We start from the raw sequence: 15,923 nt of genomic DNA on the forward strand, positions 1-15,923 counted from the left end.
GGAGGGGAGGGGAGGGGATGGGAGAGGGGTAGGCAGTGCGCGGGACGTAGTCCAGTGCTAAAGCGCTCGCTTGATGAACGGTCGATCTGAGATCGAACCGAATCCGTGGCACATTGGGCTATTTCTCGTTCCACCACGACTGGTAAATCAAAGGCCGTGGCATGTGTTATCCTGCCTGTGAGATGTTGCATATAAAGGATCCCTTGCTAAGTACTAATGGAAACATGTAGTGGCTTTCCTCTCTAAGACTATATATCAAAATTACCAAATGTTTCATATCCAATAGCTGACCATTAATAAATCAATGTGCCCTAGTGGTGTCGTAAAACAAAATAAACACACAAATATACATATAACACATTACTGGAAGTATGGAACTTGGAACTTTGTGAATGCACCTTAACAGTCAATCTGTATTAAGATATCATTTCGGTTTAGGAATTATAATATACGACATACAGACAGACAGACACAACAGACAGAAATACAGATATAAAACCTGGAGTGTTTTAAGGTTTGGTCATACATGTACTAGTTTATAAATAATAATAAAATATGTAATCAGTGGCGTAGCTGGGGGGAGGGGGGTACGGGGGCAATGCCCTCTCCCCAATCACACTCTTTTTTTTCTTCTTTTTTTGTATTAAATTTTATAAAATGAAACAAACATATATACAGACATACATACATACACACATACATACATAGTGTGGATTGCAGCCCACCCCCACCCCAATAGTGGGTTGCCTCCTCCGAATATAAAATCCTGGCTACGCCAGTGTATGTAACTAAAGTATTAAATCGTTTTTGTACACTACAACGTATATCCAATATTAACACAATATAAACATAAGGATCCGAATTTACAAAGCCTGTTTTAGAAAAACTGTATCCTAACCGGCCGCGTTACCGGCCTCGGTGGCGTCGTGGTTAGGCCATCGGTCTACAGGCTGGTAGGTATTGGGTTCGGATCCCAGTCGAGGCATTGGATTTTTAATCCAGATACCGACTCCAAACCCTGAGTGAGTGCTCTGCAAGGCTCAATGGGTACGTGTAAACCACTTGCACCGACCAGTGATTCATAACTGGTTCAACAAAGGCCATGGTTTGTGTTATCCTGCCTGTGGGAAGCACAAATAAAAGATCCCTTGCTGCTAATCGGAAAGAGTAGCCCATGAAGTGACGACAGCGAGTTTCCTCTCAAAATCCGTGTGGTCCTTAACCATATGTGTAACGCTATATAACCGTAAATAAAAAAATTCTTTCTTTCTTTCCTAACCGGCCGCGAGCAACGCGAGCGATTATTTTAGAGATCATTGATTTCAATCGCAATATTCATACCGCACGCGTACGACACGACAGATTTATATGCCACGGCCGGAAGAGTCTTTAATGCATTATTATATTTTCACCTACGAGAAACGGGTAGGGGTGCTTTCATGATCTTCAGAGTTCAAATGTTTCTTCATACAACATTTAGGTATGGGGGGGGGGGGGGGGGGGGGGTTTCCAAGTTCGTGACACCTATGTACACCATCGAAACCAGTTCAAACAATACAGTGTTGACGTTGTTTTTCATACAACACTAAGGTAAGTCTTTTTTTTCTCCCACAAGTTTGTGACACCTATGTACACCACGGAAGCCAGTTCAAAGATAATTGTGTCGACCGTTTTCTTCATACAACATTAAAGTGTATCCTTTTGTTCCAAGCTTGTGACACACACACACACACACACACACACACACACACACACACACACACATTCAAAGCCAATTCAAAGAATATTGTGTCGACTTTTGTTTTCATACAACATTTAGGTGTCTTTTTGTTCCACGTTTATGACACCTATGCACACCATCGAAACCAGTTCAAAGAATACTTTGACGACCGTTTTCTTCATACAATATTAAGATGTGTCATTTTGTTCCACGCTTATTATACCTATGTACACCATCGAAACCAGTTCAAAGAATATAGTGTTGACGTTGTTTTTCTTCATACGACATTAAGGTGTGCTGTTTTGTTTCTAGCTTATGACACCTATGTACTCAGCCAGTCTAAAGAATACTGTGTCCATCGTTTTCTTCAGACAACATTATGGTGTGTCATTTTTCCCCCAAGCTTATGACACCTATATCTGTGTAGACCCTACACATTCGAATCCAGTTCAAAGAATACTGTGACGTTTTCCTTCATACAACATTAAGGTGTGTTCTTTTATTCCAAGCTTATGACACCTATGTACACATTCCAAGCCAGTTCAAAGAATACAGTGTCGACCGTTTTCCTCATAGTCCAGTGACGCATTCACAAAATCCATTTAGATTCAGAAATTGACATGTGGCCGAAGGCCACAAACGTTCCCAAAGGGATTCCTAGGATTTTCCAACGTAAAACCTCACCCTCTTAGATCCGCCACTGGTGTCCTTTTATCCCATGCTTATATCACCTATGTACACCACCGAAGCCAGTCCAAAGAATAGTCTTTTGACGTTCTTCTTCATACAACATTAATGTGTATCATTTTGTTCCGTGCTTATGATACCTATGTACACATTCGATGCCAGTTCAAAGCATACTGTGACGACGTTTTTCTTGATACAACATTAATGTGTATCATTTTGTTCCATGCTTATGATACCTATGTACACATTCGATGCCAGTTCAAAGCATACTGTGACGAAGTTTTTCTTGATACAACATTAATGTGTATCATTTTGTTCCATGCTTATGATACCTATGTACACATTCGATGCCAGTTCAAAGCATACTGTGACGACGTTTTTCTTCATACAACATTGAGGTGTGTCTTTTTGTCCCTTATATTCTTAAGTATTAGATTCTCTTTGGCAGTTAGGTTTTTTCTGATGACCGGTATACCGGAAGGACGTCTGAAGGTCAAGGAGGTAGACGAACCATCATGGTGGCGCAATCCATTCATCTCTTGCGCATTTCCGGTAGGGTCTGTTAGTGACGTAGCGTGTCCGTTCTGACGTAATACGCGGTGTCTCTTCGGTGTCTTGCAAGAACAGAAGGCCTTTGCCAGAATATTCAAAATCCGGATTCGTCTAAAACGAAAAGAAATCTTTAAACATTGTAATTGTTTTTGTTGGTTGGTTTTGTTGTTGTTGTCTTAGGGTTTTTTTTATTTGCCGGTGGCAGATGTGTAATGTTGGACGTTGCAATGCTTTTGTGCGTCTGCCATATGTTTACCTGACCCAATATTTTATAGATGGACTAATGGGAGAAGACACACGGAGCACGTAGGCCCGTACGAACGATATCTGGAATGAGGTGTGTGTGGGGGGGGGGGGGGGGGGGCACATCTTCGTGTAGCGGGTAGGGGAGCACAAGCCATTTTCATATCTTTATTTACATGGAGTATGACACAAACACGTATAGTTTCGTCCTCTAGTGGGGAGCACGTGTCCCCGGCTCCCACCCCTCCCTTCCTAATGTCACTGACCTTAATTCCCCAGCTACGTACTTTTTCTGTTTTGTATTAAATGGATTTTAAGATACTACAAACATCAGGACGGCGAAAAACAAAAACACACTGGATTTGCTAGTATTGATAACATAAGCAATAATTGATATTCTGAACTTTAGCTGGGTGTCCGGCCACGGTGGCGTCATGGTTAGGCCGTCGGTCTACAGGCTGGTAGGTACTGGGTTCGGATCCCAGTCGAGGCATGGGATTTTTAATCCAGATATCGACTCAAACCATGAGTGAGTGTTCCGCAAGGCTCAGTGGGTAGGTGTAAATCACTTGCACCGACCAGTGATCAATAACTGGTTCAACAAAGGCCATGGTTTGTGCTATCCTGCCTGTGGGAAGCGCAAATAAAAGATCCCTTGCTGCCTGTCGTAAAAGAGTATCATATGTGGAGACAGCGGGTTTCCTCCAAAAAAAAACCAATGTCAGAATGACCATATGTTTGACGTCCAATAGCCGGTGATAAGATAAAAAAATCAGTGTGCTCTAGTGGCGTCGTTAAATAAAACAAACTTTACCTTTTTTTTATCTGGGTGAAAGCTGGGCTTATAAAACGTTTATTTAGCGTCCAGACTCAATCGCAAATGACAACACATGCATACAATGTGTGAGGCGTTGCCATGATGTTATAGTCTCAGACTATTTGAGTCTCGAGTCTAGTTTTATAAGCACCAGGCCTGTATGTATGGGAAATAATGGGAGACTGTCCCCTCAACCAGTGTACACATACAATGGTTGCAATACAAATTGTGTTGTATTGTATTGTATTGTGTACAAATTGTGTTGTATTGTATTACACTGCATTGCATTTTTTGTATTGTATACAAATTGTATTGTATTGTAATGTGGTACCAGTCTTGGTTTCCGTTTGAATTATTTGTAAAATACCAACCTGAGATTACGACAAATCCTTGTACTGAATATGCCGTATATTATTGGATTGGCGGCGCTGTTCAAGGGGGCAGCACTCTGGATGAAAGTGCTCAGCGGGTCGTTGACGGGGATGTTCTCAAACAATTCCAACAGGTTGTACACAAAGAATGGACTCCAGCAAATTATAAAAACTGAAATAACAAACGACTATTTTTATGTTTCATTATTTAAGAACAAGGGCCTATTTCTTACTTTCGTTGAAAACGGAGGGGGCTTAATCAAAGACATGGACCTATTTCCGGTCAAATACGTTACAATTAAACAATAACGTGTAAAGATCACACCATGCAAAACTGTATCGCGATTAGTATATAGTTCATCAAACATCCTTGAATGTTGGTTTATCGTTGCAGCATTACTAACTATATATTAATGTACTTTAAAAATGGGAACAATGCTTCTGTGTTGCATGAAAGTGGTGTAGAGTACAAAACAATAAAAATAAAAAATAAAACAAATAAAAATAAAAAAATAAATTAAAAAAAACGAATCGAAACTGACATTTTAAAATGTTTGACAGATATTATCTACATATCAATATCATAGTAGTTTAAGCCTAAATTAAAATTGGTTAAATATTTAACCCGGGTCAATTTTGACACGGGTCAATTTTCGTGGGCAGCTTTCAAGTTAGTCAAAAAGAGTATATTTTCGTATTTATGATAGGACATTTGATGGAGAAAAGCTACGAAAATCTTAGATTATCGTTGCCCATTAACCTTTTTATTTGTATCTGAACTACTGAAGAAAATCGTTCGTGTAAACCTTAAAACCACACGAATGACGTATTGGTTGTCTTAAAGGGACATTCCTGAGTTTGCTGCATTGTAAGATGTTTCCGACTAATACAATATTTCTACGATTAAACTTACATATTAAATATATTTTCTTGTTTAGAATATCAGTGTCTGTATATTCAATGTGTTTCTGATTTGGTATCCCAATAATTTCGTTAGTACGAAAAAGATATACATGTATCAGGGAATAAAGATAAGTTTGACCTAGTACAACCGTTAGGACGATCAGAAACAAGTTTAATATACAGTCACTAATATGTTATTTAGAAAAATATATTTAACATGTGATTACATTTATTAAAAAATCTTTGTTGATTCACATCATCTTAACAATCGCCTGAAACTCAGGAATGTCCCTTTAGCAATTCAAATTTTATGTCCTGTCCCACCCCAGCTTTGAATGAGAAAGTGAACGGAAAGTCACACCTATGACGATAGTTTTAGTTGTGTGTGTGTGTGTGGGGGGGGGGGGGGGGGTTCCTCATTAGTAGCAAGGGATCTTTTATATACACAATCCAACATACAGGACAGCACATACCACGGTCTTTGCTATACCCACCTATGACGATGATGAGCGTCATTTTGATAGTCCTGATCTTAGCCTGTGGAATCACCCCTCTGCCGCTCTGCTGTCTGTCACTGCCCACGCTACCTACAGAACGGAAGAAAAACAAAAGAAAGGAATGTGCGTGTATTTTGTGACACGTTACCTTGTAAAACAGTTTAAAAGTTATATAAGCGTAATTATTTATGAGTTAGGGCCTATTTTCGTACATTCTTCGAAAAGTGTGTGTGTCTGTGTTGGGGGGGGGGGGGGGTGTCTTATTCAACTTAAAGTGTTTAGCGACACTACTAGAACACATTGATTTATTTATCATCAGCTACTGGATGTCAAACATCTTTTATATTTATATACACCATCCCACAGACAGGATAGCACATACTACGGCCTTTGATATACCATTCGTGGTGCACCGACCGCGCATCGAGCGAGCGCTTTACCACTGGGCTACGTCCCGCCCCTTACTTACATACCGGCCTCGGTGGCGTCGTGGTTAGGCCATCGGTCTACAGGCTGGTAGGTACTGGGTTCGGATCCCAGTCGAGGCATGGGATTTTTAATCCAGATACCGACTCCAAACCCTGAGTGAGTGCTCAGCAAGGCTCAATGGGTAAGTGTAAACCACTTGCACCGACTAGTGATCCATAACTGGTTCAACAAAGGCCATGGTTTGTGCTATCCTGCCTGTGGGAAGCGCAAATAAAAGATCCCTTGCTGCTAATCGGAAGAGTAGCCCATGTAGTGGCGACAGCGGGTTTCCTCTTAGAATCTGTGTGGTCCTTAACCATATGTCTGATGGACTTCCGGTTTTGGTTTTGTCACTATCGGACGTGTTTACTTCGGCTCCGTAAATAGTGTTTTGTTTGTGTTTGTGCATCTGCCCTTGGGCACTTTTGTGCATTAGCCTGCCTTGCATGGACGAAGAGAGGGAAAAGATGGAAGAAAAGAAGGTAATTAGCGTGAAATCTTTCAAGAAGGAGTGTACAGTGGAGGTTGTTTTGGAAAAAGAAATGAAAGCAGGTGAATTGATTGACTATATTAATGGAGTGCACAGTGATGGAGAAATTTTAGCGTGTGTCCCAAGGGGAAGAGAGATGTACGAGATTACATTTGCGGACGAGAGACAGGCAAGAGTGTTTGCTGAAGACGGTGAGATGGTATGTAATGGCTTTAATATGAAAATGAACCTGGTGTATTCAGATAGTGTGGTGGTTTCATTTATGCATTTGCCTGCTTATGTCAGTGATGATGAAATCATTTCCAAACTGGAGAAAATGAACATTGAAATTCTTTCACCTGTGAAAAGACGGATGCATGAAAAAACTAACATTGCTGATGGGACCAGGTATGTGAGAGTTAGATTTCCACATAATGTGAAAAGCTTACCCTACTCTATGAAATTTCAAACCGTTGAAGGAATGCAGTTCTTTAGAGTTCTACATAACAATCAATTAAAGGTTTGTTATCAGTGTTTGGAAGATAATCATGTAATTAAAAACTGTCCCTACACCAAGTGTTATAAATGCAACAAATTAGGACACATTGCTCGTGAGTGTACAGAACAGAACAGAACAGAACAGAATTTATTTACACTCTGGCCGTTCAGCAACGGCATAGGAGGGCTACATAATATAAAGGAACATATATATATATATATATATATATATATACATGAAGAATTTGGGATTTACAATATAAATGTATATATGTACACACATTCACTTCACAATATACACATGACAAGATGGTGGTTGACAATATATGCAGTAAATAAGTTATTTTCCAGTATAAACAGTACAATCCTTAAATACTGTTAGTTTGGGTGTATTTTGAGCGTTTAAAGATATTAGTAATAACATTTATAAATTTTGATAAGTTCTTTAATACACTGATTCGTTTGCTGTTCATGAGTTGTTTGAATTTGAAAGTATTTGGTCGTGTATAATAATATGGATGTAGAAACTGGACCCTGGAATCATGAAAATATTTACAGACGAAAATATAATGGTATTCGTCACCAATGTCTATTTCATCACATAGGTTACATAGCCTGTCTTTCTTAGGTATGTTATTCCAGCGTCCAGTTTCAATAGGCAAATAGTGATTAGATAATCTGAATTTCAAAATAGTTGTCCACATCTTTTCAGGGATAACAGTAAAATATTTTTCTAGACTGAGGTGTTCTTTGTAATATCTGTATGTAGTGCCTTTCGATGAGAGTTCTATTTCGTTACTCCATGTTTGTAAATATTGGTCATATTGTCTATTTTTTTTATTTGTTGAGAGAGGACCTTAACTGATACAAAAGATTGGGAAAGCCAGACATCGCTCATTCCTAAATTATTCAGGATATGTTTTACTGTAGTGATCCAGTTATAATTGGTATTATTGCTAAGATGGTCTAATAACATTGCTTTATATAATAAGAAAGATAGTTTAGATTGTTTCCCCGATACAATTCGTGCCCAATAACAGACCATTCGTCTGTATATAGTTAGCTCGACAGGCATTCTCCCCAGCTCTCCATATAACATAAATAGTGGTGTCGATTGTTTTACTGGTAAAATATGTCTGAAAAAATGTATTTGGACAGCGTTTAAGATATCAGTTTTCTCATGTCCCCAAATTTCGCACCCATGTAGTAAAACTGGAAGGATCATCGAGTCGAACATTTTAAGTTTACAGTCGACTGATAGAAAATGTTCTTTGGCTTTTGCAAGTACAAAATACATTGCTTTGGTAGCTTGTTGTTTAAGTCTCATCTTTGTAATTCGGAAGTTATTTTTATTAGTAAATGTAATTCCTAGATATTTATACTCTTTAATGTTTTCTAAAGCAGTGTTTCCTATCTTGAAAATATGTCTGTAGTCTTTAGCTGTACCGTTAAAAATAATTACCTTCGTTTTAGTGATATTAAGTTTAAGTTTCCATGTCTTGCAATATTCATAAAAGGTGTTTAACGTATGCTGTAGGTCAGATGCAGTTGTTGCTAAGAGGGCTGTATCATCAGCATATAGCAGACAGATAAGTTGAAAACCAACGTCAGTTGGGTTTTCGGGATTATCTGGGATAGGGGAAAGCCCTTCACATCCATGATTGAATAAGTAGTCTTCTAAATCATTTAAATATAAAGAAAATAAAACAGGTGATAAATTTTCGCCTTGCCGGATACCGTTGTTGCATGGAAATAGCCCGAAGTGTTGGTTGTTTACATATATAAGTGATTTAAGGCCTTGGTACATCTGGTGTATGATTCTAAAGAATTTGCCGTTTATATTATTATATAATAACTTTTGCCATAGATTAGTTCGTGAAACCATGTCGAAAGCTTTCTGAAAATCAACAAACGCGCAGTACAACTTCTTTTTTCTTTTTTTCAAGATATCTATCAAATTATGTAAGGTGAATATGTCGTCTGTTGTGGAGTAGCCTTTACGAAAAGCAGCCTGGACTTCACTCATGATATTATTTTCTTCAATAAATATATTTAAACGGTTATTGAGTATAGATGTAAATAACTTAGAACAACAGCAAAGCAATGTGATCGGTCGGTAGTTTTCAGGCGATAGGCGGTTTCCTTTATTTTTAAAAATTGGTATGATGATACCATTGAGCCATTCCTCCGGCAAAACACCGTGCTCGATGAGTATGTTAAAAAGTTTAACGTAAACTGGCAAGAGAATTGTTGCGGTTGATTTAATGTACTCGTTAACGACTTTGTCAATACCAGCAGCTTTATAATTTTTAAGTTGTTTTATGCCTTTTAAAATTTCATCTTCGCTGAATTGTCCATTAATAATACTGTCATTGTTTACTTCATTTAGTGCTTCGTCCATATTAAATTCGGGTGTATTATTATCCTCATTCGGTTCGCCCTTGTTTAAATTACTGAAGAAATTGAAGAATTCATTTACTGGGGGAACGTTTATGTCCGATTTGCGTGGTCCCTTCAATATTTTATAGAATCCCTTGGAATCGTCTAGTCGTAATGTTCTCATTTTCCTTTCAGTTTTAAATCTGTGTTGTGAGTATGCGTTAGAAATACATTTCTTATAGGACTTACTGGCATTAATTAACCTCTTTTTATTTTCTATTGTTTTGTGTTTTGAGTATAATGTTTTTGATTCATGATACTGCCTTCGCAAATATTGACATCTTACCCCAAACCAGGGTCGCTTATTAGCAGTGGACTTTTTATCACGATTGTTAGCGCGAGCACGCACCTGACCAAATGTTGAGACTGCCGAGTCTAAAAATAGATTTTTCAGCGTGTCGGCTGCTTGGTTAACACGTGCTTGTATATCAACAGATTCATTGTTCAGTACTAAGAGGATTGTTTGAACTAAGTTATTATCGATATTATTGATATATTCCTCTCGTTTACTTGGGATCCACTTACGAATGTTACTGGGCGCGACTTCATCACTTATATTCTTCCTAATATCAACATGCGTGTTTGAGTAAGTATTGCATTTATATGTAATTGCTAATGCACAATGAATATCTGAGAAAAGTGGGTCAAAATCACAGATATCGAAATCAGTTACATTTTCAAAAACATGGTAGGTACCGATTGCGTAATCGATCAGGCTTGAGTCTTTGCTGGTTACTTTCCCTATGTTTTTATCATATCCACATCTACCGTTTAGAATATATATATATTATGTACTTTACACAGCTGTACAAGTTTTGCCCCATGTCCATTAACCCTTCCCTTGTCCTGGCTTGCCCTATTTCTAGGAATATCGATATTATCCAGCTTTGATATATCATTTAGGAAATTTTCCATATCAATATTATCAATAAAGATATCATCATAAAGAGTAATATAATCAGGATAACATTTGGTTCTGGCATTGAAATCACCCAATAACAGCAAAGATTTTCCTGATTCTACATTTTGAGAGATTTCATTTTCTATAATGTCAAAAGTGTCTTCTTTAAAATATGGTGATCCAGTAGGTGGGATATATACAACACCTACTGTTAAGCAATTACCATCACCTTTCTGAGTTTGGATGTCTGTGATACTAAACCAAGATATATATTGAGAGGATATTTGTTCGGTGACTTTGACAATATTAGATAATTCATTTTTTACACCAATAACAATGCCGCCGGATGACCTTATACCTTTTCTATTATTGAAATAAGTTGTGTATCCTGGAATAAGTTTTAGCATACTGTCAGAGTCATCAGTTTTACTTTCAGTGAAACATAAAATGTCATATTTTGAAATAAAGGATAAGAAGTTTACTTTTTAACCCACAGACATTCAAACTTAGAATTTTTAACTTGACACAATAAGTGTTAATATCAGGGTATTCTGTCCCATCAGTAACTTGTGTATTTTCAACAGAATGTTCTGTCTTCTTGTTCTGAATACTATCTTGTAATAGTGAGTATTACTATTAGTATGGGGTTGCTTTACAATGAAAGGTAAATTATTTTGGTAAGTGATACTACTAGATTGGTTAGATATGATAGTTTGCTCTGCATAACCAAGATTCTGGTGAGTAGCTGTATTTACAAGATTTTGTGAGTTACTCACAGTTGAAATGCTAATTGGATTGTTAACATGGAGGTCAGAAATCACAGTCTGTCCAGAATGGTGTAAGTTAGAGTAGGCATTAATGTCTATTAACTCATTATGTGAACTATCTTTACCTATATGGTTGTAAGGAGTATCAGCATGTACTCTATTTTGTGAATAACTAGGGAAGTAAGCATCAGTATGTACAACATTTGGTAAATTATTTACAAATAGGTCAGTAGCAGAACTGTTAAAAATTAAATTATTATGTGGAATGGTATCTGTCTCTCTATTTTGACTACCAAAAGTAGTATTACTATCTGCAATCATAGTTGCATGACTATTATGGTAGCTATAGGTAATATCAGCATCAGCATGTACACTATTTTGTGAATAATTACCAGGGTAAGTGTCAATATGTACAGAATTCTTTGACTTATTCACAAGGTCACTAGCATCACAGTTAATGGTTAATTTATTATGTGAGATCATATTTGGATCTCTATTACTATATTGTGAGTAATTATAAAGATGAGTATCAACATGTACAAGATTATGTGACATATTCACAAGAAGTTCATTATTAATACTGTTATTATAAATAATTAACTCTTGAGATAACATATCTGTATTTTGAAACTTGTCATGGGCAATATCAGTATCAATATTCATTGGATTACCCTCAGGTACATTATTACATCTGTGATAGGTACATGTAGTTGGGTAAGTATCAGTTCTTATAATAGGGTGTGAGTTACTAGCATATATAGCATTAGTGAGATTGTTTTGATAACTAGAATGGATATAGTAGTTATCAGTATGTAAAGGGGTTTGAAATTTGCTCACTGATAATGTATTAGCAGTGTTGTTACTTATTGGCTCATTGTGTGTAGGTATACATGTACCTATATCAGTGTGATGATTGGGGTAAGTATCAATATATACATTAGTAACCAGTTCATTATCTACTGTTATATATTCATTAACATGGTCATGTACTTTGTCAACTCGGTTATATGTATGTACATAGGAATAGTGATCAGCATGTTCATCACCATGTTCTGGCCAGTCTGCAACAGTTTTATCATGACCAGGGTAAGTAAAGTAAGAGTCTGTGTCTCTGATGGTATGTGAATTATGTATGGGTAAGTCACTTGTAGGATTAATAATGGGAATATCACTATGTACTGACAAAAGTGTATCAGCATAGTCACACCTAGCTTGAATAACACTAGGTCCATAGTTTTGTAGACCACCCACATTGTGGTAAAGATATTCCTTTATACCTGTATTTGGTATTGGGCAGTTCTGATGGATACTAGGTGCTTTCAAAATATGCAGTCCACCTTGCCTGTCCTAGCTTCCAGCTTCTGCATCTTCTGGCATACCTGTGAATCTATTAGAGGTAGGTACAGGTGTGTTTGGGGTGGGTGAGACATATCTGTGTTTTTTCCTAGGTGGGGATGACTTTGGTGGTGATGTCTTCCTTTCAGCAGTTGTAGAGGTGTATATGGGTGTTGGTCCATGGTACAATGTCATTGTTGTGTGAGAAATGTGGCGGTTCGGGCGTGGATTGTTCGTGTGATTGTAATGAAGATTCGGACAGTGAATGTGAGAGTGACCGTAAATGTGACATGGAAGTAACTGTCAAAGAGAAAATTGAACAACCCAAGCTGAGAACTGACAAGTGTGATCAGCCGTCCGTGACGAAGGGCAAGACGTCGTCAGGCGTAGGCGATCAAGACAAGCTCATGTCTACCCAAGAGAGCCAAGCTGAAATTGATGACGAGGTTTTATATACAGATGAAGATATTTCGAAAGTGAATGACTGTAAAGACGGTGAAAATGAACTGAGTGAAGCAAAGAGAGTGACGCGAAGATCAAGACTTGTGAAAAGACCAGCTGATGAGACGGTGTGGAGCATTGTGGAGGGAAGAAAGGAAAAGCGAGAGAGGAGAGTGTCGGATGAAAGAAAAAAGGATGGGTGTACTGTGAATGAAAGAAGAGAGAATGATGGAAAGAAGAATGAGGTTAAAAGTAAAAATAAAAAATAAAGATGGATATGTACTTTAAAATAACTTTTATTTTAATGCTGCTATTAGTATCTTTAAATGTGAATGGACTGAGGGATATTGACAAAATTAATGCAGTTTTTGCAGCTATCAAAAGTAAGCATAGTTATATTACCTTTTTACAGGAAACGTTTTGGGACGATAATTTTATTGAGAGTTATAAACATTTATGGGATGGTAAAATATTTTATAATAATTGTCCTAATAATAATAGAAAGGGTGTGGCAATATTAATATCAAAAGATTGTCCATATACATTTACTTTTGATAGCTGTGATAATGAAGGTAGGGTTTTGAATAGTAATGCTATTATTGAAGACGTTGATTACAATTTTATTAATGTGTATGCACCAAACAAAACAGATGAAAGAATTGTTTTCTTTGAACAATTGGATAATTTTTTAAAGGGTAAAAATAATATTCTTGCAGGTGACTTTAATGAAATTTTGGATCCTTCTTTGGATATGGGTGTACATAATAAACAATTTTGTTTGAAATCTAGCAATGCTTTACATTCTGTTTTTAACAATCATGATCTTGTTGATATTTGGCGTTACAGAAACCCAGGTAAGAGAGAATTTAGTCGTCAACAAATTGTAGAAAATATAATGAAACAGTCTAGAATTGATTTCTTTTTAATTTCGAGAAATTTATTGCAGTTTGTAACAAATACATATATTTCTTACACTGCATTTAGTGATCATAATTTTATAATTTTTAAGCTTGATTTGTCTCATATTGAGAGAGGTCAAGGTATTTAGATTTTTAATAATGAGTTATTATTATGATGAACGTTTTTGTGAACAATTCTTAATGTTATTAATGATGTATGTCAGTGTCCGTTGTTGCAATCTGAGCCACTAGTTTGGTGGGATAATTTAAAATATAAATTGAAAAGATGTTCTATATATTTTGCAATCAATAAACGTAAAGCTGAAAATGAAAAATACTATTTTATTCAAAATGCATTAAAACGTGAATATGCTAGATTATCTGTACATAAAGATTATGATATAACAAATTAAAACTTTTGGAAGAAGAATTACAAAATATTGAAACCATTAAGTGTAAAGGAGCTATTTTAAGATCGAAAGTACAATGGAATTTTGAATCAGACACAAATACTTAATTTTTTCTTAATTTGGAGAAATCAAAACAAGAATCTAATGCAATTAAAGAAATTAAAACGGACAATGGGTTATCTAGAAAAACAGAAGATATATTAAACTTTGCACAACATTTTTATTCCAAATTGTATACTCAGGAAAATGTAGATATAGAAAAAGAAGCTGTGTTATTAAATTTAATAAATAATAAATTAAATGATATACAAATTCAAAATTGTGACAGATATTTCGATAGATGAATTGACTGACGCTTTAAAAGGAATGAATAAAAATAAATCTCCTGGGATGGATGGTCTTACTGTGGAATTTTATATTAAATTTTGGGACGTTTTAAAACCTTTATTTCATAAAGTTGTGATGTCGATTGAAAATGAAGAACAGCTGTCAAGAAGTATGAAAAAGGGAGTAATTAGTCTTTTTATAAGAAAAAAGGAGATAAAACAGATCTTAAAAATTTTAGACCATTAAGTCTTTTGAATGTTGATTATAAAATTATTTCAAGAGTTTTAGCTAATCGGCTAAAACAAGTTATGTCATCGATTATTTCCCCTGAACAAACTTGTTGTGTTCCAGGAAGGGATATTGCAGATAATATTATGTCGGTGCGAGATGTTATAGATTTAGTTGAGTTAAATAAGGATGAAGGTTTTATTGTTAAAATTGACCAAGAAAAAGCTTTTGATAGAGTTTCACACAGCTTCATAGTAAAAGTTTTAAATAAATTTAATTTTGGAAATAAATTTATATCATGGATTAAAGTACTTTATAATGATATAAAAAGTTGTGTAAAAATTAATGGACATTTAACATTTTTCTTTTCTATAACTAGAGGAGTTAGGCAAGGGTGTCCAATTTCTATGATGCTTTACGTTATTATAGCAGAACCTTTAAATAGTTTAATTAAGAATAGACATAGTAATGATGGAATTAGAATAGCAAATGAATTTAATTCTTTATTATTTCAGCATGCTGATGATACTACTATTACATTTAGAGAGACTCAGTCTGTTGAGGCTGTTTGTAACACTGTTAATATTTTTTGTCTTGCTACTGGTGCAAAGGTCAATATTGATAAGTCAGAAGTACTCTGTATTGGCAAGGCTACGTCTAAGGATTTATCTTTTAATATTCCTGTGTCTATTAATAAAGATTGTGTTAAAATTCTTGGTATATATTTAGGCCCAAACAAGAAATTATGTGAAAGATTGAATTGGAAAAATAAAATACATAAATTAAATGCTTTAATTAGTCTTTGGGGTAAAAGGAAGCTTACTTTAAATGGAAAAGCTACGGTGTGGAATACTATTTTATCTTCTAGATTGTGGTATATGATAAGTACTATTCATGTTCCTAAATGGGTAGAAAAAGAAATTCAGACTTTGTTTTGTAAGTTTATGTGGA

At 36.0% G+C, this 15,923-nt stretch overlaps 1 protein-coding gene across 1 annotated transcript; it reads left to right on the forward strand.

Annotated features, from left to right (window-relative positions):
• Positions 1-12,855: 12,855 nt before the first annotated feature.
• LOC121387623 (uncharacterized G-patch domain protein DDB_G0278987-like) lies at positions 12,856-13,377 on the forward strand. Its single transcript, XM_041518792.1, has one exon. The coding sequence runs from the start codon at positions 12,856-12,858 to the stop codon at positions 13,375-13,377; it is 522 nt and encodes a 173-aa protein (XP_041374726.1).
• Positions 13,378-15,923: the final 2,546 nt, after the last annotated feature.

The sequence above is a fragment of the Gigantopelta aegis genome, chromosome 13 (genome assembly GCF_016097555.1).
Source record: "Gigantopelta aegis isolate Gae_Host chromosome 13, Gae_host_genome, whole genome shotgun sequence".
Taxonomy (NCBI): Eukaryota; Metazoa; Mollusca; class Gastropoda; order Neomphalida; family Peltospiridae; genus Gigantopelta; species Gigantopelta aegis.

What these genes read in the sequence shown, in the direction of transcription:
- LOC121387623 (XM_041518792.1), top strand. Translation starts at nt 12,856, where the DNA reads ATGTCATTGTTGTGTGAGAAATGTGGCGGTTCGGGCGTGGATTGTTCG.